General features: G+C 38.9%; 2 protein-coding genes across 4 annotated transcripts in view; one reads left to right on the forward strand and one right to left on the reverse strand.

Annotated features, from left to right (window-relative positions):
- Positions 1 to 16,976, forward strand: part of vps13a (vacuolar protein sorting 13 homolog A) — a 50,205-nt gene extending 33,229 nt beyond the window's left edge. For 2 of the 3 annotated variants that reach the window (XM_053503258.1, XM_053503259.1), the window contains exons 50-72: positions 319 to 450; positions 927 to 1,060; positions 2,258 to 2,332; positions 3,148 to 3,277; positions 4,028 to 4,251; positions 4,997 to 5,150; positions 5,711 to 5,857; positions 5,958 to 6,039; positions 6,144 to 6,213; positions 6,316 to 6,430; positions 6,555 to 6,668; positions 8,024 to 8,169; positions 8,986 to 9,067; positions 9,160 to 9,273; positions 9,364 to 9,439; positions 9,536 to 9,699; positions 10,511 to 10,556; positions 10,656 to 10,779; positions 11,054 to 11,168; positions 14,671 to 14,756; positions 14,854 to 14,977; positions 15,704 to 15,778; positions 15,945 to 16,976. In XM_053503258.1, coding sequence (XP_053359233.1) covers positions 319 to 450; positions 927 to 1,060; positions 2,258 to 2,332; positions 3,148 to 3,277; positions 4,028 to 4,251; positions 4,997 to 5,150; positions 5,711 to 5,857; positions 5,958 to 6,039; positions 6,144 to 6,213; positions 6,316 to 6,430; positions 6,555 to 6,668; positions 8,024 to 8,169; positions 8,986 to 9,067; positions 9,160 to 9,273; positions 9,364 to 9,439; positions 9,536 to 9,699; positions 10,511 to 10,556; positions 10,656 to 10,779; positions 11,054 to 11,168; positions 14,671 to 14,756; positions 14,854 to 14,977; positions 15,704 to 15,778; positions 15,945 to 15,992 — 2,577 coding nt within the window. In that variant the 3' untranslated portion in view covers positions 15,993 to 16,976. The remainder of the gene's footprint in view (positions 1 to 318; positions 451 to 926; positions 1,061 to 2,257; positions 2,333 to 3,147; positions 3,278 to 4,027; positions 4,252 to 4,996; positions 5,151 to 5,710; positions 5,858 to 5,957; positions 6,040 to 6,143; positions 6,214 to 6,315; positions 6,431 to 6,554; positions 6,669 to 8,023; positions 8,170 to 8,985; positions 9,068 to 9,159; positions 9,274 to 9,363; positions 9,440 to 9,535; positions 9,700 to 10,510; positions 10,557 to 10,655; positions 10,780 to 11,053; positions 11,169 to 14,670; positions 14,757 to 14,853; positions 14,978 to 15,703; positions 15,779 to 15,944) is intronic. The other variant, XM_053503260.1, reaches the window with a different exon arrangement.
- A 1,541-nt stretch (positions 16,977 to 18,517) lies between these two features.
- On the reverse strand, positions 18,518 to 27,744 carry gna14a (guanine nucleotide binding protein (G protein), alpha 14a). The gene is made up of 7 exons (XM_053503274.1): positions 27,340 to 27,744; positions 22,265 to 22,449; positions 21,979 to 22,133; positions 20,626 to 20,754; positions 20,332 to 20,461; positions 20,024 to 20,177; positions 18,518 to 19,568 (listed from the first exon to the last, which is right to left on the reverse strand). Exons 1-7 carry the CDS (start codon positions 27,458 to 27,460, stop codon positions 19,378 to 19,380), a joined length of 1,065 nt encoding a protein of 354 aa, XP_053359249.1. The 5' UTR covers positions 27,461 to 27,744; the 3' UTR covers positions 18,518 to 19,377.

The raw sequence follows: 27,744 nt of genomic DNA on the forward strand, positions 1-27,744 counted from the left end.
GCGCTCTGTTCCCTCAGTCACCAGGTAATTGTGTTCAACACTTAGAAATGTTGATGCATTTTTAATGAAGTGATAGGTTAAGTATCTGTAATTTATCCTGCAACATTTTATATAATTTATTTATTAAGGAATAAGATTTTACATTTTACAGCTCTTACATTTCTCCATGTAAAACCCTGCAAAAAAATTTCACGCAAAAACAAAAGAGCATCATTTGAGATTCAACAACAACCAAAAAAAAAAAATGGTTTCACTGTAAATGCATTTTGGTTTCTTTAAATAGCTATAATCAGAAATGGATTTAAATTTCCTTCACAGACCGCCACTCCTTTCTGGCCAGAGAGAGATTCCAAGAAGCTCAAAGTGAAAGTGGACGGGTCCCAGTCGACCGCTCAAACCATCGGCTTCCATCAACCCGAGAACTGCCTCCTACTGCACCTTGACAACACCGTGAGTTCAAGATAAAAAGCTCTATGGATGCTACAGTATAAACGATCGGCCGCCGATCGGTATAGGGAAATAATCATTTAATTTCCACAGATCGGTTGTCTCTTAACTGGCCTGTCACACATGAACCGATACTACTGCGATGGCACAATATACACGCGTCGACATCCACATCAACATTTGGAATATTACCAAATTATGTCAAATTTGCAATATGCAAAGTAATTTATCCAAACCAAAACCACATGGGAGAACGTCTGCCGAAAGCTTTTAACACAACTAACCTCATTTAGCGATTAAGTACAAAGCAGCATGAATAATTTGAGTATGTAAAGTCATCCGCAAAAGGCAGCAGCCAAATCTTCAGTTTAGGTTTGAAATGTAAATACTACTAAATTTATTAAACTGAAGATTTGATACATTCGTAGAACAACTCGATCAGTAACTGTGACTCGTGCTTTTCTTCCTGTGTTCTCCAGCTGGGTGGCATCATCGTCGACGTGAACCTGACCGAGCATTCGGCTGTAATCCGGTTCTCCGAGTACCATGACGGTGCAGCTCCTTTCCTTCTCATCAACCACACCAAGGAAAGCACGCTGGAGTTCCACCAGAGGTGAGGGACGGATTTGTCCTTTTCATCCAGGACAAAAATCACATTTAGCATCTCTTCAAATCTCATCTGTCTGTCTGAAGATAAGCTTAGGTTTGGATGATAAGTGGACGTTGAAGGAAGGTGTTTCTCGTTGAAACAGGAATGACTTATATTTTTTAATAAGGGTGCAATAGATTTTTTTCTTTTTAGGACAAATAAAAGTAACAAATACAGTACATGCATTTTGATACAGAACTGAGTAACTAGTATTACACCGTCAGGGACATCACATATATATTTTTTGGTAAATAAAGATGCAAAACTGATTGAAATTTACAGAAGACTCCAAGCAAATTAAGGTGATGAGACTCTTAAGCTGCAGTAAAAAACCTGAATGGTGAAAAAGGTTTAAATAAGACCGTACTTACTTAAAATGACCATCCTGGCTCTGAGCCGACTGCAGTCGTTCCTGTCAACATTCAGCAAGTGGAACTTAAAAATCCATGGATAACTTGTCGCCAACTTTCTGAAGAGCTGTACACGCAGTCATTTACAAACATCACATGCACGTTACAGGAACTCGGCTGGGAGTTATTGCCACATTGCCATACAGTCCTCACCTCGCTCCAAGCTATTTTCATATTTTTGAATCATTAAAGGAGTTCCTGGGGGGCTGGCGTTTCAGAAATGAAGCAGACAGTCAGATCATGGCTCTTGCATACTGTACTTTCTAACTCGATGGTATCCTAGCATTAGTGAAACACTGTGATGAGTTCATTAGTGTATCGGGCCATTTTATAGAGAAATAAAAGTAGATTTCTACTTTTTTACATTAACTGTGTACTGATATTCTGCGCAATCAAAAGTCCCGGTTTAATTTTAATTTTTTCTCCTCCCAATTGTATTGGTTTTAATTCATCTCCAAACCCAAATGTGTCATTACTACAATAAAAAAAAAAATGAACAAACTGGTTTTATTGTTGTAGTCACACACACATTTCCTTAGTGAAGAGTCGTCTGATAAAACCCTGAAACACAATAATGCTTTAATTTGTCCCTAGGTTGAACTGACAGTTTATTTTGATGCTCTTGGTTTGTATAATCTACAGTATTTAATTCACTTGATCGGTATTGTTTAGTCTTGTTAAGTGTGTTAACTCTTGACAAGACTAAACAATAACGTAGTTGACGTCTAATGCTGTTTGTCCCTTTGTTCAGCTGCAAGGAGCGTAGACCCTCCACTTGGGTTCCAGAAGGAACCTTACCTTTGGGGGAGAACAGAAAGTCCATCTGGTACACAGACACGAACATTTATATGGCTTTATTTAAAAAAAAAAAAAATGCTTATGCTTACTTCCCCTTTGCAGCTTTTAGATGGATGCCACTGCTGTGGAATAATTGATCTGCTTCTGTGATAATTCATTTCCTCTTTTGAATACAGCATGCCTTTCTCTCTGACCTTAATATATTCCAGCATCTCCGCTCCAGAATGAAAAATGTAATTAACTGGCTTCTGTCGCATTTTAATTCTTGGATGGATGCCAAATGTTTCTGTTTTTGAGATTGTTTACTGTAACTGACATGAGTTTTGCGGACTCTGCATGGGTCTGACTGGATTTGAAATATAACTGGGTGGGTTTCCTCTGGGTACTCTGGTTTTATCCCACAGTCCAAAGACAAACAGATTAGGTATTTTTAAATCGCCCATAGTGTGTGAGAGGTGTGTGTTTGTGTGTGTGTGTGTACAGTATTTCCCCATGTGATTTCATCACTGTGCTGTTGGCAAAACAAAGTGTCATATGATATTTATTTTTTGCCATATCATCCTCGCTGTCTCTGTATGCAGCATGTCTTCATTTCTGTTTCTTTTCACTGCAATGGTGACAATTATGTGGAATATCCCGAATACTCAGACACCTTCTCTGTCAGATTGATCTTTACTCTGTGCTGAATGATTTTTTTTCCCTCCCCCATAGGCTGCATACTGACTTTAGTGTTACGCAAAGCAGAAACATCAAACTCCAGAGCACAACGTTATATCTTCTGCAGTATATTGTTGTTCGATGCTGCGTGACGATTCTAATTTAATTCTTGTGTCACACTGTTAGCTCTCAGAAGCTGGAAATGGATGAGCTGGGTCCAGGCCAGGCCGTCTACTACACATGGGCCGAGCCCACGGGTTCCCGGGTTCTCCGATGGAGCATGGGACTTTACAGTGGTGAGCTGAAGAATGAGGAGGTGAGGACACGCAGGAACCAACACCTGCATCTGGAACTACTGACAATGGGGAACAAAATATAGAAAATTGTATACTGTGGTATTGGACAATTATTGGAAAAAGTACGCAAATATTGTATTTGAGTAAAAGTATAGATAATCTAGGAAAAATATTGCTCAAGAAAAAGTCACATTGACCTGTGAACTTGAGTAGTAGTAGTACAAAAGTACTCACCTTAAAATTTACAAAGATACAAAGCTTGCATTAGCTCACAGGAGCCTTCTTCATAGTAAAAGTTCTCTCGCTTATTATTTCTCTCGCTCTTTCTCTTTCTAAATGTGAACGTTCTGTTTTTATCGCCGTCTGCAACCAGCTCCACTTTTAATTTTAAACACCTATTTAGCTCCTCAAGGGAAACGCAATTGCACATAATTGTCAGCAGGTGGCGAAATCTGCGCTACACAATGGCGCAAAGAAATTTAGTAAAGTAGAAGTACGGATCTTTGCTGTATGATGTAGTGAAGTAAAAGAATTTTCCAATAAAAATATTAAAGGAAAGGAAAGACGCATGAAATATGTACTCACATACAGTAACAAAGTTAATTTACTTAATTATTATTACTATAAATAGAATACAATCCAATTACTAAAAGCAAGCAATGAGTCGTGATTTAAGGTTAGGTTTTGTTTTTATATATTTTTTCTTCATCCATTCATCAAATTCAAGAAAAAAAGAACTATTTAACCTTTGCCCTGCTGCATGTGTGCAGGACCTGCTGCTAGACAATGAGGGGAAGCTGTTCGTCATCTCGTTTTACGAGGGCCTCCAGCGCGTGGTGCTGTTCACCTCAGAGCGGCGTGTCTTCAAGCAGTTATGTGAGAGCGAAAGGGTGGAGCTAGCCGAACAGGAAATAAGCCTCTCGCTGCAGGATATGGGCATCTCACTGGTCAACAACAGCACCAGCCAGGAAGTGGCATACATCGGGATTACCAGGTAAAGCGTCAGACTGCACAACACACCCAAAATAACTGGCCTCCTAATATACATATATGAATATTTAACTTAATCTAATTATTAATGTTCATGGATATATAATTTGATATCATGTTTTCAGAAATGCATTGAATTTTTAAAGTGTATATAATTTTGCATTCAAATTTTATTTGCATTCGTCAAATGAACATAAGAAATATATATACACTACCGCTCATATATACTGTACACATATACATATACACTAAGTTTGGGGTCACTTTCAAAATCCATGATCGTTCCTGATTTTTTTATTTTTTTCTACATTGTAAAGGAATGCTGAAGGCATCCAAAAAATGCATTACAGAACAGCTGAACAGTTTGAACAGTTGATATTGAGATGTGTCTGCTACTTATAAAGGCTAAAGACTTAACGCCTCTAATCTGAGGTGCTGTTAATTGGTCATTTGACGGATTTTGCAAATGCACACAATGACAATACTGTTCTTGCAAGAACTATTACAGAAAGGCTGACCTCTGTGTCTTAAAATGACAACTAACTGTTGTTTTTCTTGTTGTTACGTAATTACCCAATCCCGTATGTGTTATTTTATAGTTTTGAAATCCCCAGGATTGTTGTGAATGTAAAAAAAATAAATCACTATACAAAAAAAAAAGAAATTTGCAAGTGATCCCAAACTTTTGAGCAGCAGTGTATATAACGAAGAAGTCTACTTAAATACGATCGACCTATTTATACGTACAGCTCTGACGTCGTGTGGGAGACCAAGCCGAAGAAGAAGAGGCGCTGGAAGGTTATGAGCGGGAAAGACGCCGAGCTGTTAGAGCAGCACTACAAAGAGTATACAGAGAGCAACCCTGTGGATAACAGCATCCTAGACCTAGACAACGGATACCAGGTTGGACAAATCACGCTAATTTCACCTAATCACTAATTACTAAGTTTCATCGGGAATAATATTGTGTACTGTATGTGTGTCCTGCATCAAAGATTTAAATTGCAGTAAAAAAAAAAAAGGGTGTGGTTTGTCCATTAAAAAAATTTACATTTAAAAATTATAAAACAATTAAATATTTTTAAAAACACCCGGAAAGCATTCACAGCACTTTTCTTTTTTTCACATTATGTTAGAGACTTTTTCCGACATGGATTAGGTTCTTCCTCTCTGCACAGAGAAATGCTGGAGCTCTTTCAGAGTGACCATCGGGTTCTTGGTCACCTCCCTGACTAAGGCCCTTCTCACCCTTTCCAACAAACATCTTTCACGTTGTCATTATGGAGTTTAGTCTGTAGAATTTTAAAAATAATGAACTTAATCTATTTTGGTATAAGTCTGTATCATAGCAAAATGTGGAAAAAGATGAAGCACTGAGAATACTTTCGGGATGCAAAAGTTTTTATTATACTCAATCTTCTTTTTTTTCCTTTCTTATTTCTCTCTTCTTTGTTTATATCAAGGTGAGTTTGACTCCTAACGGTGCGGAGATGAGGATAATGCAGCCTTACGACGCGCCTCTACGACGGAACTTTCTTCCAGCCCTGAAGGTCGAGTACAGCGTCTCGGCCAGACAGCAAGCGTACCGTGTGCAAATTAACAGGATTCAGGTTGTTGTATTCACCGTGGCACACACAGTGATAACAAATAGCTTGCATGATTTTGCTACTTTGCTAGTGGGTACAGTATGTATTCTTCTTGTGTGTGCAGATCCAAAATCAGCTCTCTGGGGCCATTTTCCCATTTGTGTTCTACCCTATTAAACCTCCCAAATCAGTCAGAATGGACTCAGGTGAGCAGTGTAACACTCGCAGCATACAAACTGATTAAACTTATTAAAGAATGGCTGTATCAATAAAATGTTTTTTTTTTTTTTTTTATTATTATACCTTAAAGAGGCAAAACCATTCATTGACCTCAGTCTCATCACGAGAGCAGCAGGACACTCGGACATCCAGCGTATCAAGTATACCAATCAATATATCAATTTCTGATATGAAGTCTAGCTGTGCCTGAATTCCTATTGTACTTCTATTACCATACATACAAAGAATGTTGTTGTCCACAGGTATTTTAAGGTGTTGATTCAGGAAATGGATCTGCGTTTGGACCTGGGCTTCTTGTACGCCATTTTGGACCTGTTCACTGCCGAGAACGCTGCCGCCATCACCTCCGACCAGGAGGTAATGTAAACACACACTAACTAATACAGCACACGCTTCTGAATTGAAGTTGAGCGGTGAGTATAAGAGTTTCAGTCATATTACTTGTGTCTATGATGTTTACCTTTTTCTCTGTGTGCTTAAGGTGGAGCTGTTTGAGAAGGACATCGAGTATTTAAAGACGGGATTGAACCACGTGTCCGCCACCGACACGTCCCCTATCAGCCTTTACGAGTACTTCCACATCTCTCCCATTAAGGTTTGTCTTTACATTTTTGTCAGGACTCTCTTTGAATACTCTGTGGCACGATGGTGTAGTGGTTAGCGCTGTGGTCATGCACTTTCAGGGTTCAAGTCCTGCCTTCGGGTCTGCTATCGTAGAGTTTGCGTGGCTTCTCTATGCTTGGTGGGTTTCTTACCACATCACAAAGACATGCAGATTAGGCTAAATGGCACCACCTTGTGCCCCGAGTACCTCAAGATAGGTTCTAGGCATCCCTCAATCCTGTACAAGATATAAGCAGTATAGAGAATAAGTGAGGGATTAAATATTATTTATTTTTATATTTTATATTAAAAAAAAAAAAAAACATTCATTATAATATATTATTTTTATATATCTCAAAAGTTTGGGATCACTTGCAAATTTCTTTGTTTTACAGCAATATGTGGGTTTGAATCGTGTGTCAAGTCCGTCTAATTATGTGTTAAGCAGAGTTTAATGCATTTCACAATATCAGTACAGTGGAACCTCGAATTGTGAGTAATGTGATTTGCGAGTGTTCTGCAAGATGGGCAAAGATTTTTAATAAATTTTGATTTGAAAAACGAACTAGTCTTGGTTTACGAGTACCGAGTATCATGTACCACGCATGCGCTTCTTGTTTTGATGGCGAGCGTCACATGATCACAACTGAGCCAACGGTTTTTCTCTCTCTTGAGCTGTAAAATTGTGAGTGATCGTCTCCGCTGCTCGGTCTTAGTGCTCGTCTCACACTGGTATAATCAACATTCATTATTTTAATTCATCATTTTTCCAATAAAACACTCTTTCCGTTAATGTGTGTGTGTGTGTGTGTGTGTGTGTGTGTAAACCTTAAACAAGAGAGGAGGAAGGCTTACTGTGTAGGACAAGACGAGGGAGAGGGGAGGGGCTGAATCCTCCTCTCCTTTTACTTTAGATTTACACACCTACACATGCATTCTGATTGTTTCATATTGTTTTTACTTTATTTAGTTTTTTTTATTTTAATTAAATGCAAAAGATTGCATGCTGTGTATTACATGTATCATGTGCCACCATAGGGCTACATCACACCACTTGGGTGTTAATAATTCATTTTAATTATCGACATAACTACTAACAAGTTATTATAGTTTACATAACTGCATAACAAGTTACGTGATTCTTGCGAGTTATTAATGCTTCATAAAGTAATACAAATGTACCTTGGTTAAGGCGATTCGAGCTCTTCAGTCTTTCAGATGTCATTTTAATTTTCAATTGGATTTTTCTAAAATAAATCGAAAAAAGAAAATAAACCGTCATGATCTGCTGAATGATTTTGCTTATACAGTTATGTAATAAGTAATGGTGTGTTTTGGTCTTCTCAGCTTCATCTGAGCTTCTCTCTGAGTTCTGGCGGGGAGGACGGGAACAAGGAAAAGAGAGAGACTGAGCTGATTCCTGTGCAATCCCTTAACCTGCTGCTGAAGAGTATAGGAGCGACACTAACCGACGTCCAGGACGTCGTCTTCAAGTAATCACCTTCACTCTGCGTTTGTCTTAACAACCGCAAATAGTGTGAATTGTACCACTTCCTAAAGTCATCCTAACGTTTCATCATTTTTATGATGTAATCATTTTGTGCATGAACTGTTGTGGTAGTTTTGCTTCATTCCTTTAGCTATATTTAGGAAGTTGACATGTGTTATTACATCATTAATCATAGAAGCCAGTCAAAGCCACTCCGGTGGAATACTATGCTTAATACAGCTGTATAAGATCAGTCTGGTGACTATGTGGGTTTGAATCATGTAATCATGAAAGTCAATAATCATTCCGTCTGATTATGTGTTAAGCAGAGTTTATTGCATTTCACATTATCAGTATATTACAATCCAGCGCATAATAAAAACCAGGTGCAAATATCATAACTGAGTACATTTGTATGCGAGATGCAAGCGAGATAACAAACAACGAGAGAAAATGAGCACGGCATTGTAACACACATACACACATACACACACTCTCTTGTCCTGCTGCGGTTGCTGTGGTTCTTACTTCCCTGTTCTTTTTCACACTCGCCTCATCCCTTTAACAACCCTTCTTATCACAGCGCAGTTAGTTTTGGATTTCACACGTGGTCACATGACCAAGCACCAGAGATTTTGTGCAGCCAGATGTTTTGCCAATGTTGCACTCTAGTGGATGTTAAGATAACAGACTCGCATCTGCTTATTCGCTTCTCAATCATTAAAATATCTCATAGTAACCACAGTAAAAATAATAGAAAAAGTTTGTAATCTAGATTTCAGGACTTTAAGGGTATATGTATGTGTGTGTAATTTTTCAGGCTGGCGTTCTTTGAGCTGACTTTCCAGTTTCGCACCACGCAGCAGCTCCAGTGGGAGGTCATCCGCCATTACTCCAAACAGGTCACCTGTAACCTCCTACCTCCCGCACACCTCACTACACCAGCTCACGTCATTAGCATGCTTTTATAAGCTGCTCTGTTTGTGTATTCCAGGCTATCAAGCAAATGTACGTACTAGTGCTGGGTTTAGACGTCCTTGGCAACCCATTTGGTCTGATCCGAGGTTTGTCAGAGGGAGTCGAGGCCTTCTTTTATGAGCCATATCAGGTAAGACTTGACACTTAATATTGAAATGGAGGAAATTTCAATAGCGGTCACAAAAGAAAAAAAAAAGGACTTTGTGTTGGTGTTCCTCAGGGAGCAATTCAAGGTCCGGAGGAGTTCATGGAGGGTGTGGCTTTGGGTATGAAGGCTCTTGTTGGAGGTGCAGTAGGTAAGTTGATTTGCACACAGGCTATGCATGAACAAATGGTCTCCTCAAGAAGTCAGTTATTTGCCTGATTTGTTTTCTTCATGCTCCGTGTCTCAGGGGGTTTAGCCGGAGCAGCATCTCGTATCACCGGTGCGATGGCTAAAGGTGTGGCTGCAATGACGATGGATGAGGAGTATCAGCAGAAAAGGAGAGAAGCCATGAACAAGCAGCCGAGCGGTTTAAAAGAGGGTCTGACCAGAGGAGGGAAAGGGCTTGTCTCTGTACGTAAGCTGAGATATATCTCAATATATGATAAGTAAGGAATAAAACCCAACAGAGCATGTGGAAATAGAAAATGCTAAATCGATGTGAAGAGGAGTTTAACATGCTATACCAAAGTCAATTCCCTCCTGTAAATGTATGTCCTAAAGTGTTTTATTCCTCATTTTAACTTTACATATAATTTATAGTTATATTTAATGTTGTGAAAAATAGATAAATGAAGTTTGTGTCACCTAATTTATAACAGCTATAAATAGTCGTTCCCACCAGTTGTTTTTTTGCTTCATTATTTAATTAATTGAAACCATATTGCTTTCTGAAAAATTTTGATTTTGATGCTTTTGGTCTTCTTGTAATTTATCTAATCATAATGTCAGTGTGGCGGTGCGGTGGCTTAGTGGTCACAGTTACCTTGCACCTCCAGGGTCCAGGTTTGATTCCCGCTTCTGTGTGCATGGAGTTTGCATGTTCTCCACGTGCTTGGTGGGTTTCCTCCGGGTACTCTGGTTTTCTCCTACAGTCTAAATAAATACAGATTAGGCTGATTGGTGTTGCCAAATTGCCCGTAGTGTGTGTGTGTGTGTGTGTGTATCCTGTGATGGATTGGCACACTGTCCGGGGTGTACCTTGCAATAGAGATGTCTCCTGGGTTAGACTCCAGGCCCCCCGCGACCCTGTATACAGGATAAAGCGGTATAGAGAGTAAGTGAGTAAGTAAGTGGTAGTCCAGATGTCCAGTCCTTGTTTAGTTTTAAAGTAGATTTTATTTGCTCTGTGACTGAGTAATGACCTGGTTCCTGTTTTATTTAGGGCTTTGTGAGTGGCATTACAGGCATCGTTACTAAACCTATCAAAGGTAAGTAAATGTGTAAAAATGTGTTTTTATTTTTCAGTCAAGAGCATTTATACATGGCTAAATGTCTCTGTCTGTGTGTCTGTGTGTGTGTGTATGCAGGTGCTCAGAAGGAGGGAGCAGCAGGTTTCTTTAAGGGTGTTGGCAAAGGTCTGGTAGGAGCCGTGACTCGTCCAACAGGGGGCATCATTGACATGGCGAGTAGCACTTTCCAGGGCATCAAGAGGTGTGTGGCAATTCCGTTTAATAATCAGGCAGCAATATGGAAATTAGCAAGCATTATAGTTAAAACCAAACCTAAAACAGGTTTAGGTTATTTATTATTATTATTATTATTATTATTATTATTGTCCCTAAGCAGATTAACAGAAATGAATATTCTTTATACAAATTGTAAAAAATGTATAGATACATGACTTTATGTCTTTATTAGTTGAGAATAAATACACACAATGTCCTAACACGTGCAATGTGTTTTGTTTTTTTTTGCGTACATTCAGAGCGGCAGAAACGTCTCAGGATGTAGTGAGCTTGCGACCGCCGCGTTTCATACACGAGGACGGCGTCATCAGACCGTATAAAGAGAGGGAGGGCATCGGCAGCCAGATGTTACAGGTGACATGTTTTACCTCCGAGCACAGTCTGTCCCACACGCAGGGGTGTGTTCAAGATCGAAACTGTCAGGCAAAGCACTAAATATATGATTACATTGTTCAAATTTTATACATTATTTTTTAACATTCAAATTTCAATTCCTACTATCAGTATATGCAAGATATATATCTGTATATTGTATCTTTGACATTGATCTTGAAAACCCCCTTTACTGCTTTGCTGGAAGTTTAAACCTTATGATTTGCCAGTTTCCTTTTAGACTTATAGACTAATGCTGAATACAGGCTGAGGATATCAGGATTATATTTAGTTTGAGTCGTTATATGGGTGAACATCTTTCACAAATCATTTTTCATACTTGAAAATTCCTTTATTTTGAGCAAAGTTCTCCGAATTGGAAATCTTAAAGCAATGAGTTATTATACAGTTATAAGTACAAGTATTGTTTTCTAGGGACTTGAGCACGAGTATTGCTCGTGTGTGATGCTCGTCTGGGTGTTTGATGTTTTTTTATGAACCAATCATTAATTCTCTTGGAGTTTAATATGATTTATTATAACATGAGTGGTGCCTGCGTAGGATTAATATTTCTCTATAAGAAGCTGACCTCCTGACTGTAGACTTCCTCTCTCTTGTCGTGTTTGCAGAAAAGAGTGACCCTCTCTGCATGGAATAGCACTGACACTGACAGTGATGAGGATGAGAATGAGGACAGCTTAGTAAAGTTGTCTTATTAGGCCTGTTAGATAGGCCATACACAAGTGCCATTAATAACCAGAGAAAAATAATAATGTCTTTCTTTTTGTTTTTTTTTGTTTAATTTTTAATATAGTTTGTTTTATTGCATTTAAGATTTTATTTCATTGCTTTATACATATTTCATCCATCCCTTCCACTCTCTCCTCTTCTCCCTTTTCTGAAATAAAATCACTTTAAAATTCACGTCTTGTCATTTTCCCATCCCTACTGTACAACCCTCATTGTAAAACTGGTGCTGCTTTCTGTTTTACATCCAAAGAATCAACATGATTTGTGTTTTTTAATTTATTTATTTTTTTTCCCTAAAGCGATATGTATCTTAGATGTTTTTAACAAATTTATAATAGCAAGTGGGAGGCACAGTGGTGTAGTGGTTAGCACTGTCGCCTTGCACCTCCAGGGTCTGGGTTCGATTGACGTCTTTGCGTGCATGCAGTTTGCATGTTCTCCCTGTGCTTGATGGATTTCTTCCGGGCACTCTGGGTTCTCCCACAGTCCAAAGACATGTAGGTCAGGCTGATTGTCATTCCCAAATTGCTCGTAGTGTCTGAATGAGTGTGTGAGTGAGTATATGTGTGTGTGCCCTGCGATGGATTAGCACCTTGTCCAGGGTGTACCCTGCCTTGTGCCCTAAGCCTCCTGAGATAGGCCATAGGACCTCGCAACCCTGAATACAGGTTAAAGCGGTATGGAAAATGAGTGAGTGAGTAATAGCAAGTTAAGCATCAGAAAAACTGCCGGTCGGGCCTCCGAGTGGCGCGGTGGTAAAGTGCTCACCCTATTATCCGAAGATCGCGAGTTCGATTCTGTACTGGTGATACTGTAACCTCTCGCAGCCGGAGGTCTCAAAAGGAAGGGATGAGAGGTACTTAGTGCTCCGACATTAATCACAGCTCTACAGCCAATCAGGGGCGTCTGTGAGCTCACGCAAGCCGAAGGAGTGGATGGCGCTGTCCTCCGAGTGTGTTACTCCGCTCCCTGAGTGAGTTACGCCCGCCTGAGTGAGCAGTTTGAAAAGATGTGGTCGGCTGCTGTGACATGATTCAGACTACTACTACTGAGTGGTAGTAGAAGCCTTAATGTGGGAGCCCCTTAGTGGCAGGGAGGAATTGGACACGACTAAATTAGGGAGAAATTATAAAAAAAAAAAATAATAATAATAATTATTATTTTATTTTCAATCATTTAAAATTTATTATTTCATTTTCATAAAACCACCTAAGCTGTGTTGTTATTCTTTAAATTGTCTTGTAACATGTCATTTTACTTTCTGACGTCCTAATTGGATCTGATTCTTTTAAGCAAAGTGAGAACAAAATCCACTCAGGAAGAAAATAATCCAAGCTTTTAAATGCGTGCTACAGTATGACTGGTTTTATCTGTCTCACTATTTTATTAAACAATAAAAACATCCTTCAGTCATAACATTAAAACTACTGACAGATGAATGCAGTAACTTTGATTATTTCCTTTTTAGTGGCGTCTGACATGGGGTTAGAGATGTACAGTATTTGGCAACAACTGAACATTTTGGTCCGTGAAATTGATGTGTTGTTAGCAGAAGAAATGGGCGAGTATAAGGACTTGGGCGACTTTGGCAAAGGACTAATTGTGATAGCTGGAAGACATTGCAGATTATGTGGAGTGTTAAATTAAATGGTCCCAGTAAACCAGCTCATAGATGTGCATGAAGAACGAAGCCTAGCCCACCCTTCTGGTGCTTTGCTGACTTGCTGACAAAGTGAATGCTGACTCTGGAACAAAGGTGTCCGAACACACAGTGCATCGCAGCTTGCTGTGTGTCCACAGACTGGTCATGCTGACCCCTGTCCCTCACCGAAAGTGCATACAGTCGGAGATAAGAGGACAATGGAGCAATGCAAGTGTGTGGCCTTGATTTGATGGATCATTATGTGGACCACCTAGTGTGTGTGTATTACTAACATCGGGAAGACTTGGCACCAGAATGGGAAGACAATCTGGCAGAGACGGTGTGTTGCTCTGGGCAAATTTCTTTTGGGAAATCTTGTTTTTCTGAAATTCGTGTGGGTGTTACCTTCACCTACCTAAACAGACCGGATTGTTGCAGACTAAGAACGCCTTCATCTCAGTGGTATTCCCAAATGGCACAGAAACATTACACACTGTCCCCCTGCAAAACGTGTTGACAAAAAATACAAGGTGTTGACTCAGCCTCCAAATTCACCAGATCTCAGTGTGATCGAGCATCTCTTGGATGTCCTGGACAAATTCATGGAGTTCCCACCTCGAGACCTTCAGGATCTGTCTTACTGCCAGATACCACAGCACACCTTCAGAGGTCTTCTGGAGTCCATGCCTTGATGGGTCAGAGCTTTCTGGCTGCAAAAGTGGGACTAGTAGTGTTATGGTTTTGATGTTATGGCTGATCGAAGACTGTTTGAGTTACTGAAAATCTCAACACGGGTTTGAGACGAGTGTTTGAACCGATTCTGTATTCTGAAAGGGCAATATTCAGTTCTTGCCCATAAGATTTTTGATTTGCTCTCTGCTTTCGCTGTATTGCATTTTAAATTTTAATAATGAATGCAGATTCATCGTCACTCCATTTTCATGTAAGGTTCGGTCCACTTCCTGCATTCCATCTGGTCCCCACATGACCATCACGCCACGAAACATGCTGGATGGAGCAAATGTTTGAAATACATTCTTAAGCATACGATGTTGGTTTTGATGTGTAACCAGCTTCCTTCTTACATTTTAGAAAATTGAAAATGGACGGTTTGCGAGGTACAGGTACTTTGCTCATGCCAAGGTGAACGAGTCAGATTTCCTGATGATCACTAAAAGGTTTGCCCATATTACCTATATCATATAAGTGTAGTATAGTACAAATATAGTATATGTATAGTTCCAGCTGTAAGTCATCCACCTCCTCTTTCTGCAGGGGTATTTTTTTTGTTACAACGGGCACTTTTGGCCAGTTGACGTGCGAGTGGCAGTATCTATTTGATGAGTTTACCAAAGATCCCATGATTGTAGAAGAGAGAAGACTGCGCATTGAGGCAAAGGTACAGCAGACCATCACTCCCAATGCTACGAGGTTATGGAAATTAGCATTATCATAGTTCAGCAATGCTATTTTCAAGATTATGTTTAATGAAATTATATTTAATTTTAAGTGCTTTTAAAATACACACGAAATAAAGGAGTGAACTTCAGTCAGGCAACATTTATTAACCTAAAAAAGTACATACTGTTCTTAGGCTTTGTAATCTGTGAAGGAAAGGAAGAGGGTGCTGGGAAAGAAAAGAAGTAAAAGGAAAGAAAGAAGATAGGAAATAAGGTAAGGAAAAATGAAGGAAGGAAGGAAAGGTAGAAAGAAAAAGGGAAAGAAGGCAGGAGGAAGGAAGGTAAGAATGCAAGAAAAAAGGAAAGAAAGATGATAGGAAAGGAGGAAAGAATAAAGAATGGAAATAATGAAGGCATGAAACAGAAGTTAAGAAAGATTGATGGAAACATTAAGGAAGGTAAGAAAGAAATGTATGAAAGAAAGAAGTTCAAATAAAAGAAATAAGGGAAAAACCAAAAAAAAGGTGTAAAAAAGAAATGAGGATGAAAAGAAAAAATACAATGTCGTCATTAGCATAAAAAGATAAATAGTGATGCAGTCCTGTTTTTAGGTTAAGATGATCTAAACACGGGTCTTGCTTTTCTTTTATGTAAATATCTAAAAGTAAAAGTTGAAACTTTAAATCAATTAGTTAAAAATAAAATATAATTTCAATGCCTCACAGGAAAGGGTGAAGTCTGTGTTTCATGCCAAAGAGTTTGGGAAGATCATCAACTTCAAGACTCCAGAAATAGCCAAGGTATGATTCTGCTCAGAAACAGCCACATTCAGCTGTGAGCTCATGATATGAGATACAGTATATCATCCTATAATATTCTCGTGTTACATCATGTAGAGTGACAGACCGTCTGCCAGACTCTGTGTGGGACTTAATCAGACTTTTCTTTCTTCCTTTGTTTTCACAGTGGGTTCTGACCAAGCTTCAGGATGCCAGGGAAAGCCTTCAGAAATAAGCCATGTGTGTGTGCGGGCTCACTCTCTCACACACACACACCTACACACACATAAAGAGAGACTCTGGAATCCTGAGTTTGTGCCTTTACTTATATGCAAAACTACAAAACACCACACTTTATAGGCTGTACATCAGTCACTCAGAAAAAAAAGAGAAAAAAAATCATCCGTTAGTGACTGTTATTAAAAGTGCGTGTATGCGTGTGTTCTCGTTTACAGCGTCGTTTTAGTTACTACATCGTGTCACTCACTCACTCACGTGCATCCATTATGTATAGAAATCACAGGAACTACGTAATGTATAAAAGTCGGTCTTATTAATTTCGCGAAGCATGCCATTGAAGGAACAATATTTTTGTAAAAATCGATCACATGATGTATGATAGGAAAACACGTTATCAGTTCAGAGTAATCACTGCACTCAAAGTGTTGCATTCCATAGCTACAGTACCATGGGTAAATACTAATGCACTGCTTGTTGCGCCGTTACGACACATCTTACAGGTTTTATTTGTTTGAGTGGATAAATAACGACCAATGTTTACCATATTTACACGTTTTCTATATTGTTCAGTTTATACCCTTAACATATCAGCATGCCATTCTCTACAAACAAGTTTATTTTTGTACTTGTGGCTTTTGCATGAAATCTTTCCTTTAGCCATAAGTGTCTATACTTAATTGTTTACACTTTCTCAACAGTTGAACTGTAAATATTCAGTGGCTTGAGTACGTACTTTTGGTTTTGTTCTTTTCTATGCAGCTCATGCTGATGTACTACTGTTCCACATCTGTACCTTTAAAAACACTCAACCCGACTCTGAAATATTAATATGCAATAAGGACTCTTATTCGCCCTTTAGTGGCACTAATGTACAATTTGTTAATTAGGTATTTATCGATTTTTGATTATTTCAACAGCGTCCTGTTTTTGTTTTTTTAATTGGGTATACATAATTATTAATAAATGTATTTTTGATCAATTATGTCAATTAGTAATTTCAAACATAGACACATTTTTTTTTCACAGTGTTTATAGGAGTCGGTTATACAGTATATATAGTGTGGGGGTGTTTTTCAGGAGTTGGGTTTGGCCCCCCACTTCCAGTGAAAGGAATTCTTAATGCTTCAGGATACCAAGACATTTTGGACATTTTAATGCTCCCAACTTTGTGGGAACTTTGGACATGGCACCAGTGCACAAAGCAAGGTTCATAAAGACATGATTGTTGTGGAAGAATTTGACTGACCTCAACCTGTTTTTGGGATGAATTAGAGCGTAGACTGCGAGCCAGGCCTTCTCGTCCAACATCAGTGTCTGATCTCACAAATGCGCTTCTGGAAGAATGCTTGAAAATAAAAGGCTTGTATAAACATTTTAATACTAAATTTGTTGCTTTATGTTGATTATGTACATCTTGCTAGTACATTTGCCTTGAGAACTGCCTTAAATATTCATGGCACAAAATCAACAAGGTGCTAGAAACATTTCTTAGCGTTTATGGTCCATATTGGCCATCACGCAGTTAGTTTAGATTTGTCGTCCCACATGTGCTCTATGGGATTGAGATCAGGTGACTATGGAGGCCATCCTGTGGTCGTAACGAGACGGACATGGTCAGCAACAATAGTCAGGTGGACGATGCTCAATTAGGTACTAAGTTTGGCAAGAAAACGTCCCCCGCACCATTAGTCTATGTAAACTAGAGATGGTTGTGTGTGAAAATCCCAGTAGATCAGCAATGAAAAAAAGACAGACTATTCCATCCCACCAAGCAGCAGGTCGTCTTCACCATATCCACATGTCTAAATCCATTGATTTACAAATTATATATAATATATTATAGTATAATATACATAATTTGACAGATTAGAATTTTTTAAGAGCTGAATTGTTTTAAAAAATAGCAACTCGTTAGGGTAAACTTGTACGTTTTCTTCTACACAAAATGCAAAAGGTCACCAATCATTCTACTGTATATGCTCACTATTTGTATTGTTTGCTATTTAGAGGTCTTTAATGAATAAAACTTCACCCACTTGGTTAATAATTGATTGACAGTTAATAAACTGTAGTGCGCTAAATTTTGCTGTGGCAGGATAAATTTATTTTTATTTGCTTAAAATTTTTATATTAAATCCTTGCTGTCACAATGCTCTTTTAAAGGCGACCAATAGGAGGACAGCATAGGGGCGGGTATTAGCGATTTAACAAAACGTGCTAATGCGCTGACCACATTTCTTCCACAAAGTTGACGTTCCAGGGTTCTTAACCCAGTTCCAGTCATTTCAAATGTCCTTTGTTGTTTTTCTTTTTTTTTTCTTCTTTTTTTGATGCAGACCAAAAATTGTACCTTCTAAAACGCCAACTTTTTTTTTTGCCAATCTTGTACAGTATACAGTATCAATGGGCAACATAAAAATTAAATTCTGCATTTTAGCTCATTTTTACTACTACCTTTAAAACACTTAAAAACAATCCAAACAGCACCTTTTGAAAAATATTTTATTAGTTTACAGCAAAGGTAAGGTTTGTGGGTACAATGTATTTCCTAAATATTCTTATAATTATTTAGCTTTAAATACAGAGAAGATAAATATGTGGAAGTAAATATGACAATACAGTAACTACACATTTTATACACCACGAAGCCATTACTACCTACGTCAAAAGGGTCGTAAATGGTAGTAAATATCTTTTTTTGGTTTTACATTCTCAGACATTCTCAAAAACATTCTTAATAGCAATGACCAAAGTTGCATCATGAGAGGAGGAAAAGTATATGGTTGATTTTTATTTATACATACAGGTTATATTTGAAAGAACTTTACATTGATTTTTTTTTTTTACTAAAATAAATAGCTTACAGTTGACTTAAGGCAAGTGCGGTTAAGTTGCAGCATGGTAAAGGCATTTTCTCTCTACAGGTTTTTTTATAGGTGTGCATATGGCTTCAAATGTAAACTATTTGCACTTCTGTAAGCATTTCTGTACATGTACAGTAAAGAACAAGCAAGTAATCTCAGATGAGCAAGGAAATTCAGAAAATCCTGCCTTTACTTCAGATATTCAGAAAGTTTTTAAACATCCTGCCCAAATCACCACTATATTCAACAACTCGATCATCTGCAGCTACATCTGAATTATAAATGTATAGTTTTTAAACCTATTTAGTGTGTTACAGCCTCAGAAGAAGTTCCAAAAGAGACAAAACTGCTTCTTCAAACTCACAATAAGGCCATGGACAAGTGTGAACCCCGAATCTCCAATCCCAATTCAGTCCTTCCCCCTAAACCATTCAGAGGTTCTTTTCACCACCTGGAACTAGAGACTGAGAGATAATGTGAAGAAAGCTCTTGTGAGAAGGTTCTAAAAACTCGGGTTTAAACTAGATTGAAATCTTTCAGATTGCTTCTCAGGATGGTGTCCTTCACTGCGGCGAAGATCAGACGGATGTTCTCAGTGTCGGTGGCGCATGTGAAGTGAGAGTAGACGGTCTTGTCTTTGTCTGGGTTCTGCTCCTGGTACATCTGCAGAATAAACTCTTGTGCTGGTTTGGGGTCACCCTGGGGGCCTTAAGGTACAAAAGATAAAACATTCGTAAGTCATAGGTGCTCTACTTATGCTCAATAGGAAACATCTATACAATCTCCTGCTACACTAATGCACTTTTCACTAGTGCTTGGATACCATCAAGGTAGAAAGTTTCCTTATGATTGGAGTTCCGAAACTCTGGCTTTTTAGGATCATCTTTAATGTCCCTTTCCTATAATAATAATAAAAACCCTTGTTTGATCACCAAAGGTGTTCTGTTTTTGCAGGACAATACTGCCCAATGCACCACTTGCACAGTAAAGGAACCATACACTCCTGACCTCAAGCCATTTCGAGTTCCTGGAAGGCCAGCATTTCAGACGTGAAGCAGGCAGTTTGATTATGTCTCCAGCTATTTGTGCAACTACACTGTTCATCGAGGCTATTATGATCAGTAGTTACAGCATGCACTGCAATGTTTTGAGCCCATGTTACCTTTGTACTCTGGGAAGTAATTTGCTAGGTGGGAATAGACAATCTTCTCCTTCAGGATGTCTGTTTTATTGAGGAAGAGGATAACTGAAGACTGCTGGAACCATGGGTAAGTGATGATGGTCTTGAACAAGGCTTTGCTCTCTTCCATACGGTTCTAAGGACAAAGGAATAAAACGACAAACATCATTGCAGTGTTCATCTTATCTATGGTTTAAGTCCATGCTATTTATCCTCCCACCACTGAAAGAGAAATTGGTTGTTCAGATTTTTTGGATGGCCAGAGGGGCTAAAGCTTTGGGGGTACTGACCTCATTATCGCACTCAACGAGGACTTGGTCATATTCGCTCAATGCCACCAGGAAGATGATGGAGGTCACGTTCTCAAAGCAGTGGATCCACTTTCTGCGCTCAGACCTCTGTCCTCCCACATCCACCATCCTAATGATGTGATGCATGGATAACAAGTCAAAAGAAGATTTTACTAACCTGACTGAGTCATTATATACTTTTGTATAGCTATGATCTAATGTTTAAACATTCATAGAATTTTCATGTCATTCAGAATAGGAGAGCAGTCTAAATACAGCAGGAAAAACAAACACCTGAAGATGACGTTGTCCAGGTCAAATGGGTACTCGATGATACCAGTGGTGGGCACTCGGACCCTCAGGATGTCTTGCTCAGTTGGGACATAAGCTGGATCAGCAATGCGTTCCAGATCACTCAGGTAACTGTAGTACAAAATGCAAGATTAAGCATGGAAGGCTTTCATATCATTGCTCAGTTTTCTTCTAGTAAATTGGTAACATACCAAGAAGAAAACTGAGCAACTCCCCTCATGGCATTGCACCTGACCTCCACCCTGCACCCCTTGCGATATTTCTGTTTTTGGCTTGAGGTCCCCAGGTGTAGCGTGCGGTTAGCCCGGACGCTTGCCTGTAGACAACACCACCAGGCCTGTTACCAGAGGTGGGTCATGTTACCTCAAATCTGACCAGGCTTTTCTTGGCGCTCTTTCTCTAACCAACCCTCTCAGATTTGTTGACTAAGGGTGGTCATGCAGGGAGCATTCAATTACTTGTGAAATATCCTTGAATGTCACCAAAATAGCTTTTTGTGTCCACTTTGAGAAGGTCTCACTTTACAAAGTGGACACAAGAATTCATTTTGGAGCCAGGCTTCGGAGATGGGGTTTATAAAATTTTGACCATGTCAAATATGCATTTAAATATGATTACACATATGTGACAGGCACTTGTGACATGTGTAGCACTTGACTTACCACTATTGGGCATTAACAATGACCTACAGCTCATGAATGCAGGTGATTGCTAAGGGTCCTGCATTTTAATTTGGCATCCTGAAGGTTTGTCAATGAGAATGTCAAACATAAAAGTACAGGAATACCCCAAGACCAGCTAGACAGGAGATGGTGCTTGTAATGAAGACCTAAGATCTACCATATAGTACAGGGATTTTTTTTTCCTGTTTGCAAGAATTATGTTCTCCCCGTGCTTGGTGGGTTTTCTCCGAGTACTCCAGTTTGCTCACACAGTTAAAAGACTTGCTGAGTAGGCTAATTGGCATACCCAAATTGCCCGTAGTGTGTGAATGAGTGTGTGTGTATGTGTGCCCTGCGATGGATTGGCATCCCTTCCAGGGTGTACCCCACCTTGTGCCCTAAGTCTCCTGGGATAGGCTCCAGGCCCCCGCGACCCTGAATACAGGATAAAGTGGTATAGATGATGAGTGAGTGAGTAACTAAGTACATATCCCAATTAGGAAGTTGGGGTCACCCAGGATACAGCGCCCCTAGAGCAGATGGGTCTTGCTTAAGCACTCAACAGTGGTACCTTGGCAGTTGTTTTTGTTGTTGATTTAAAATTAATAAAAAGAGCAATCAGTCAACTGGGGCATCAGAAAACAAAATGAACTGTATTTAATGTAATACTGACTATTTGGCGGAGTCAGTTAGCTGGTATTCACGACGCCGGTCGTAGCATTCACTGATGCCTGCATCCTTCCATAGGCAGCGGATGGCTTCCACATAGCTTTCCTCCAACTCCATCATCTTATCGACGTCTACCTCGATCATCAAATCAGCATGGGTCTGCAGTCACACATATATAGACCAATCATTATTCAGGAGAAATAACCAGGAAAGCAATCAAACTAATAAAAAATAATAATAATAATCAGTTGATGAAAACGTTATCGATAGATAACAATCGAGTGTGTCACCTGGTTCTCAGGATTGCTGAGTGATATTGACAGCGCCTCCATAGCTCTGATCATTGACTGCATGGCCGTGATGATATTCTGGAACACCAGCTTTGTGAAAGTTTTCCTGTCTTCCTCGGTGTAGCCGGCGCCATGAATGATGCGCATCTGTTTAATGAAGGTACTCTTCCCACTCTCACCTGTACCTGAAGGTGAGACAGAGTGAAGGGGACATTTGAGACAGGTGCTTAGCTTTTCTAGGTTTTTCTTTACAATCTGCCCATACCAAACATCCTTTCCAACCCCTTTTTCTTGTTTATCTCCATCACGAACTAGTGTCACCTAGAAGAAAACGGTTTCCCATTTGAACATGGTGCCTCCTAAGGTTTCTTCAGGAACATTTTCCATGTCACTGTCTCCTCTGGCTTATTCATTACCTAAATCTACATCTGGAGTATAAATCGTAAATTACACACATAAAACTGAACGTTAGTTTGGCAACTGTGGAAAAACTTGGCTGCTACGTCAACTGGACTGACCTTGCCGTGCCTGAAGTCGCTTTTGTTTATATCCAGGGGGGGAAAAAACCTTTCTAGAGATGTGAATTGTCCCTATTGGTTATCGCCAAGAATTTCCGCACAGTATCAATAATAGTTTTAATGCTCTAATAAATTAACAGAGAGGTGTATAACAGATAAAGGGGAAACAGCCAGAGAAACAGAAGTGCCAGGACACGCGAGAGTCCCGTTTGTACATCCACTTTTCCACTGGCTATAAACACTGAGTATTTTATAGCAGACATCAGACCACAACTATGCTGCTGCAGCCATAGAACATCCATCATGGATGTGGGAGGACTCCTGGAAGCTTCTCAAGTTTTGGTGTCATCACACTTTGAGCTTCTTTCTCAGAGAGAGAGAAATATATGTACTGTGGACATACGCAGTATATGTGTGTGTCTTCAAGATTCAAAGAACTTTCTTAAATTTCAGTCTTGTGTCTCTCGTCTTTTCTTCATAATCAATAAAAAATGATGTAGATTAAGGTTGCAAAGTGTCTAAAGATATAATAAAAAATAGTTTGCTTATGTAACAACTTTAGCAGCAACCTCGTTTCCCCTCTCGTCTTTTCCAACCACTCAGCATTCAGCATCACCAGTATACTAATCACCGGCCTGAGCGTCTGTCATCATCTGCATCTGTTTCTCACTGGTTCATGCCTTAAGTTAGATGTTTGAATGGTTCATAGGTCACTTAGCAAACAAAAAAAAAACATTTATCTGAAACTGTTCAGGTACAGGGCTGAAAATGAAGCCTGGAGAACTACTCCTTAGTACTACAAAATACAAGTCTGGCTCTTCGGAAGCAAAATATGGAGAAATGAGGGGAAATTTGCACAGTACTGTGTATATAAGGTGAGTTCCCTACATGCACGTTCTAGGAAATATTTTTTTTTATGTTTCGACGTAACATCGTAATCTTGAGACACCTGGAACTGAACACTGACACGATTCATGATTCATTCCAAATCTAAACTGATACAGCTACAAAATGAGTGATATTCTCGGTGTAGCAGCAACTACCAGCCTACGCTATTTGTTAAACAAATTAGTTGGTGTGTATGTATGTATGTGTGTGTTTCTGTGTGTGTGTAAACTTGTGGGCTTTACTGGAAGTAACTTTACAAAGAAGCATCACCAACAAAGGAATGAAGAAAGTGCACAAAATGAATCACAGTAACAATGCATACATCCTTTAACTAACTACTACTGTGTATACACACACTTTTAGCTGTATAAATTCTCCAGGGAACATTCTCAGTTTGACGATACAAACTGGTATCATTTGAAATTGAAATCTCTTCGGGTGACCTTCGTCCTCTCGCTCCTTTTCTTTGCATGAATTAGCATCGTGCGAATTTCCAAGTGACGTCAGATCTTTCAGGACAGATGAAAATGAAGCAGATTTGACTGAGTCGGATTTTTAAGCGTCTGGGTCCGAGCGTCCTCACAATCGTAAAAGTTACGTAACGTCGCTTCGTTAAGCCGTTTAATCCATGACATCATCTTGAAATTCTTGGTTTTTGATTCGAGGTCGAGCTGGGTGACTTGATAATCGGATCTGGTGCCACTTTGTGTCTCACGCGGAGATTATGTTGGAAAATGTTCACGTTAAGGACAGCTAAAAGACATATTAAACATGGAGAAATGTCTTTCACAGCAATTCATATACAGTGAATTATAAATATATAAACAGTGTATATAGATAGTGTCCTATTGATTGTCGTTTTTAAGGTTTACTTTTGAAGATTCAACAACAAAAATTCTGAAAGCGAACTATTAATTTCAAAAATAATAATTAAAAAAAAATGTGACATCAAATAATTCTTGATGTCATTATCATAGGTATACAGCCTTAAAAGTGAGGAAACCTTGTACTACAGTATTAAGGGATTGTTGATTAAATACCAGTTTTTGTTCAATTCAGTTTTTAAAATGATCTTGCCAACAAATTTAATGATTTACAAACGTTACATTTTGATTCCATCCTGAATTCCTCAAACCTCCGTTTTTTCCTATTTCACCAGCAAATTTGTCTTTTTTTTTTTTTTTTTTTTTTGATGTTTCCACAATATTAACTTGACTACCACGCTTAAGAAACTAGAATTGGTTACAGCTCTGTCTCTATTGGAATTTCTCACCACTTGCCTGTAAATTAATTTATGAAAAAGTGAATAATTAAAATCACTTAGAAAACATGGATTTTTTTAAACTGAAAAAAGTTAAACTCTTTTATGTCAATATGCTCCTGCCTTCTGGAATCTGAAGGTTAACACAGTTTCTTAGTATATAGTATTGTTTTAAATGTAAAAGCAAATTTATAGGCACTTGTATTCCAAACTAACCAACTGACTTTAAAAGATAAAAATGTTTTTATTTATCTATAATTAAAGATGTGGTGAAGTTTGTGAGCTGGACGTTTCCACCACAGGAGAGTCTTCAGGACGGAGCAAGTTTCTTTAGTTACGCGGTGGGAAAAAATGGTGAAGCATTGGGGTGAAGCAGATCTGATTATAGCTGCTGCGACGTAAGTGATAACAGGAACTCGTCTAAATGCTCACTAATACATTATAGGCCAGACACTGTGGAATAATCTCTTCGTTTGTTCCTGATCTAGAACTTTATTTCGTCCAAGTCGTGATGTTTTGTCACTGATGCTAGGATAAAACGTTCTGCTATCCGTCTCGCACCATATTCGCCTGTGATCAGTTGATGACGTACTGTAATAACCCCTTCGAGACACAATAGATTTCTGTATTGAAAGGAAACGAGTTTGAAATTCGGTAATGAATTAAAAGACTGGCAAATGAAAGAGATGTATAGCTGTGTGTGTGCGCTGCGTGCTCTTGAGGAAATTCAGCTTGGAACTCATTAAACAGAGGACATTGTGCTTTGCATGCTTTTGCATAGCTGCAGCAGGCATGGTGGCCGCGCCGCCATAAACTAGAGTTCCCCAAACCAAGCTACAGTAACTGAAGCCACAGCTCACTCTCTCTCTCTCTCTCACACACACACACACACACACACACACACACACACACGCACGCACATAGTGTAGGAGGACATACAGTGCCATTTTACCATTAGCTGGTGTGAGAGATGGAGCATTAAACTGATCTCAGGTCAGAAGAAAAGGTTGATGTAGTGACAGGTGCCTAAGGAACATACACGTGTAACAGCAGTGCTGCTTTCTTGTGTTTTTTTTATGCCAATGTAAAAAAAATAAAATAATGAAACACATATACAACACTAAATGCCAATCATCACAAATGTAGACCTTTCTGATCTTTACAAAACGGCCTTGTACCTAATCAAATCCTGATCAGAAACACGAAATATGACCTATTGAGAAGTCAAAATGCTGTTTTCATGGGTTTTGTACCAGTCATTAGGGGACCAAAGTGAAATATTGGATAGATAGATTTTAATTATAGAATATTATTGTGTTGTTATTTCATTATTGTTATTCTAATTGACCAACAGGTCAAATTTATACTCGAATGTTGGGTTTCTCAATGGACTTGACAATCAATAATACTCCACACATCTGTATTTAAAAAAAATGGATGCCACTGTACTACAGTATTTGAATGTATTAATTGCTTTTGGGTCAAGAGGACATACTTGCATCAATAGTCTGGTCCAGTGAACTATTTTGAATGTACGCATGACGTACATGACGTAGGACGATACGTGTTTTGAAGCATGCTGCAATCGCATGAAACTATGTATAAGTTCAATTATGACCCATTGGGAAACTAAAGTGTACAGTATATTTCTAGTCACCATGATGTAGATCTAGTTTAAAAAAGTGAGAATATGGTACATGTAGCAAATATACCTTCATTTTTAGGAAGGTCATATTAAGTGCATGAGAATCAATTGTACCCACTCTTACGCTATGACATTACGCAATTACACAATAAACAGCCAGTTATTTACATATACATTTCACACAAGCACTGGGTTTTTAAACTCTTTTAACATCCAGTTAATATCTTCCATTTTTTAAATGGTAGGATTCATAATATGGAAGCTTTTTCCAAACTTTTTTTTTTCGTTGACAATGAGAAATTATTAAACATATTGTTATTTCGCATTTTCAGGACTTGTTTAGAAATTTGTACCCCCCTATTGTTTTGCATATAGTTTCCTGTAGACATAAAACACATATTCGGTGGACACACACACACAGGTAAAGCTTTTCCAAAGGTAGCAAGCCTTTTTTTTCTTTTTTTTTTTTTGCTTGTGTGGAATAATCAAGGAAACATCTTTTCCTGCTTTAAGCTTGATTTTGTACCTGGGAAGGTGCATTTAATTTGGTAAAGAAGCTCCAGTGGTTTTCACCTGACAGATGCCCAATGATACTACAGTTACAGTTACAGCTTTTGAAGGAAGATCAAAGGGAAAACTCCTTTCAAATCAACCTCCCCGATCTTTGTTTTTCTTGATTATCTTACAACCTGGTCCGACCTGATTCTAGAAATGTATTCTAAACAATGTCTGATAAGCACAAGGTGGTGTAGTGATGGCTTACCCAGCAGCAGGAGCTTCAGCTCTCTCCTGGCATCATTCTTATCTTTCTTGAGCTGCTTGTCGATCTCCTGATTGATCCTCCTGCGCTCCTTCTCCTCCGCGGACAAACAACACCCCGCCATCCCTTCTCTCTCTCACTCTATCTCTCTCTCTCCCTCTCTCTGTCTCTCTAACCGTGTGTCTCTCTTTCGCAGCTGTCAGTTACTGAGTTACCTTTGTTGAGCTTGAAGTCATGCGCGCGCCCCTGTCACACTCTCCAGCTGTGTCTGTTAGTTATATATTATACACTCTTGTCTAAATATCACTTAGGACCTCTCTTAACTTTTCTCATATTATTTTCTTTCCCCCTAGCATCCCACTGAAAGGCTTGTGTCCAGGAGACAGGAGTTTAGGAAGGAAAAGTAGT

The sequence above is a fragment of the Clarias gariepinus genome, chromosome 9 (genome assembly GCF_024256425.1).
Source record: "Clarias gariepinus isolate MV-2021 ecotype Netherlands chromosome 9, CGAR_prim_01v2, whole genome shotgun sequence".
In the NCBI taxonomy this organism is placed as follows: Eukaryota; Metazoa; Chordata; class Actinopteri; order Siluriformes; family Clariidae; genus Clarias; species Clarias gariepinus.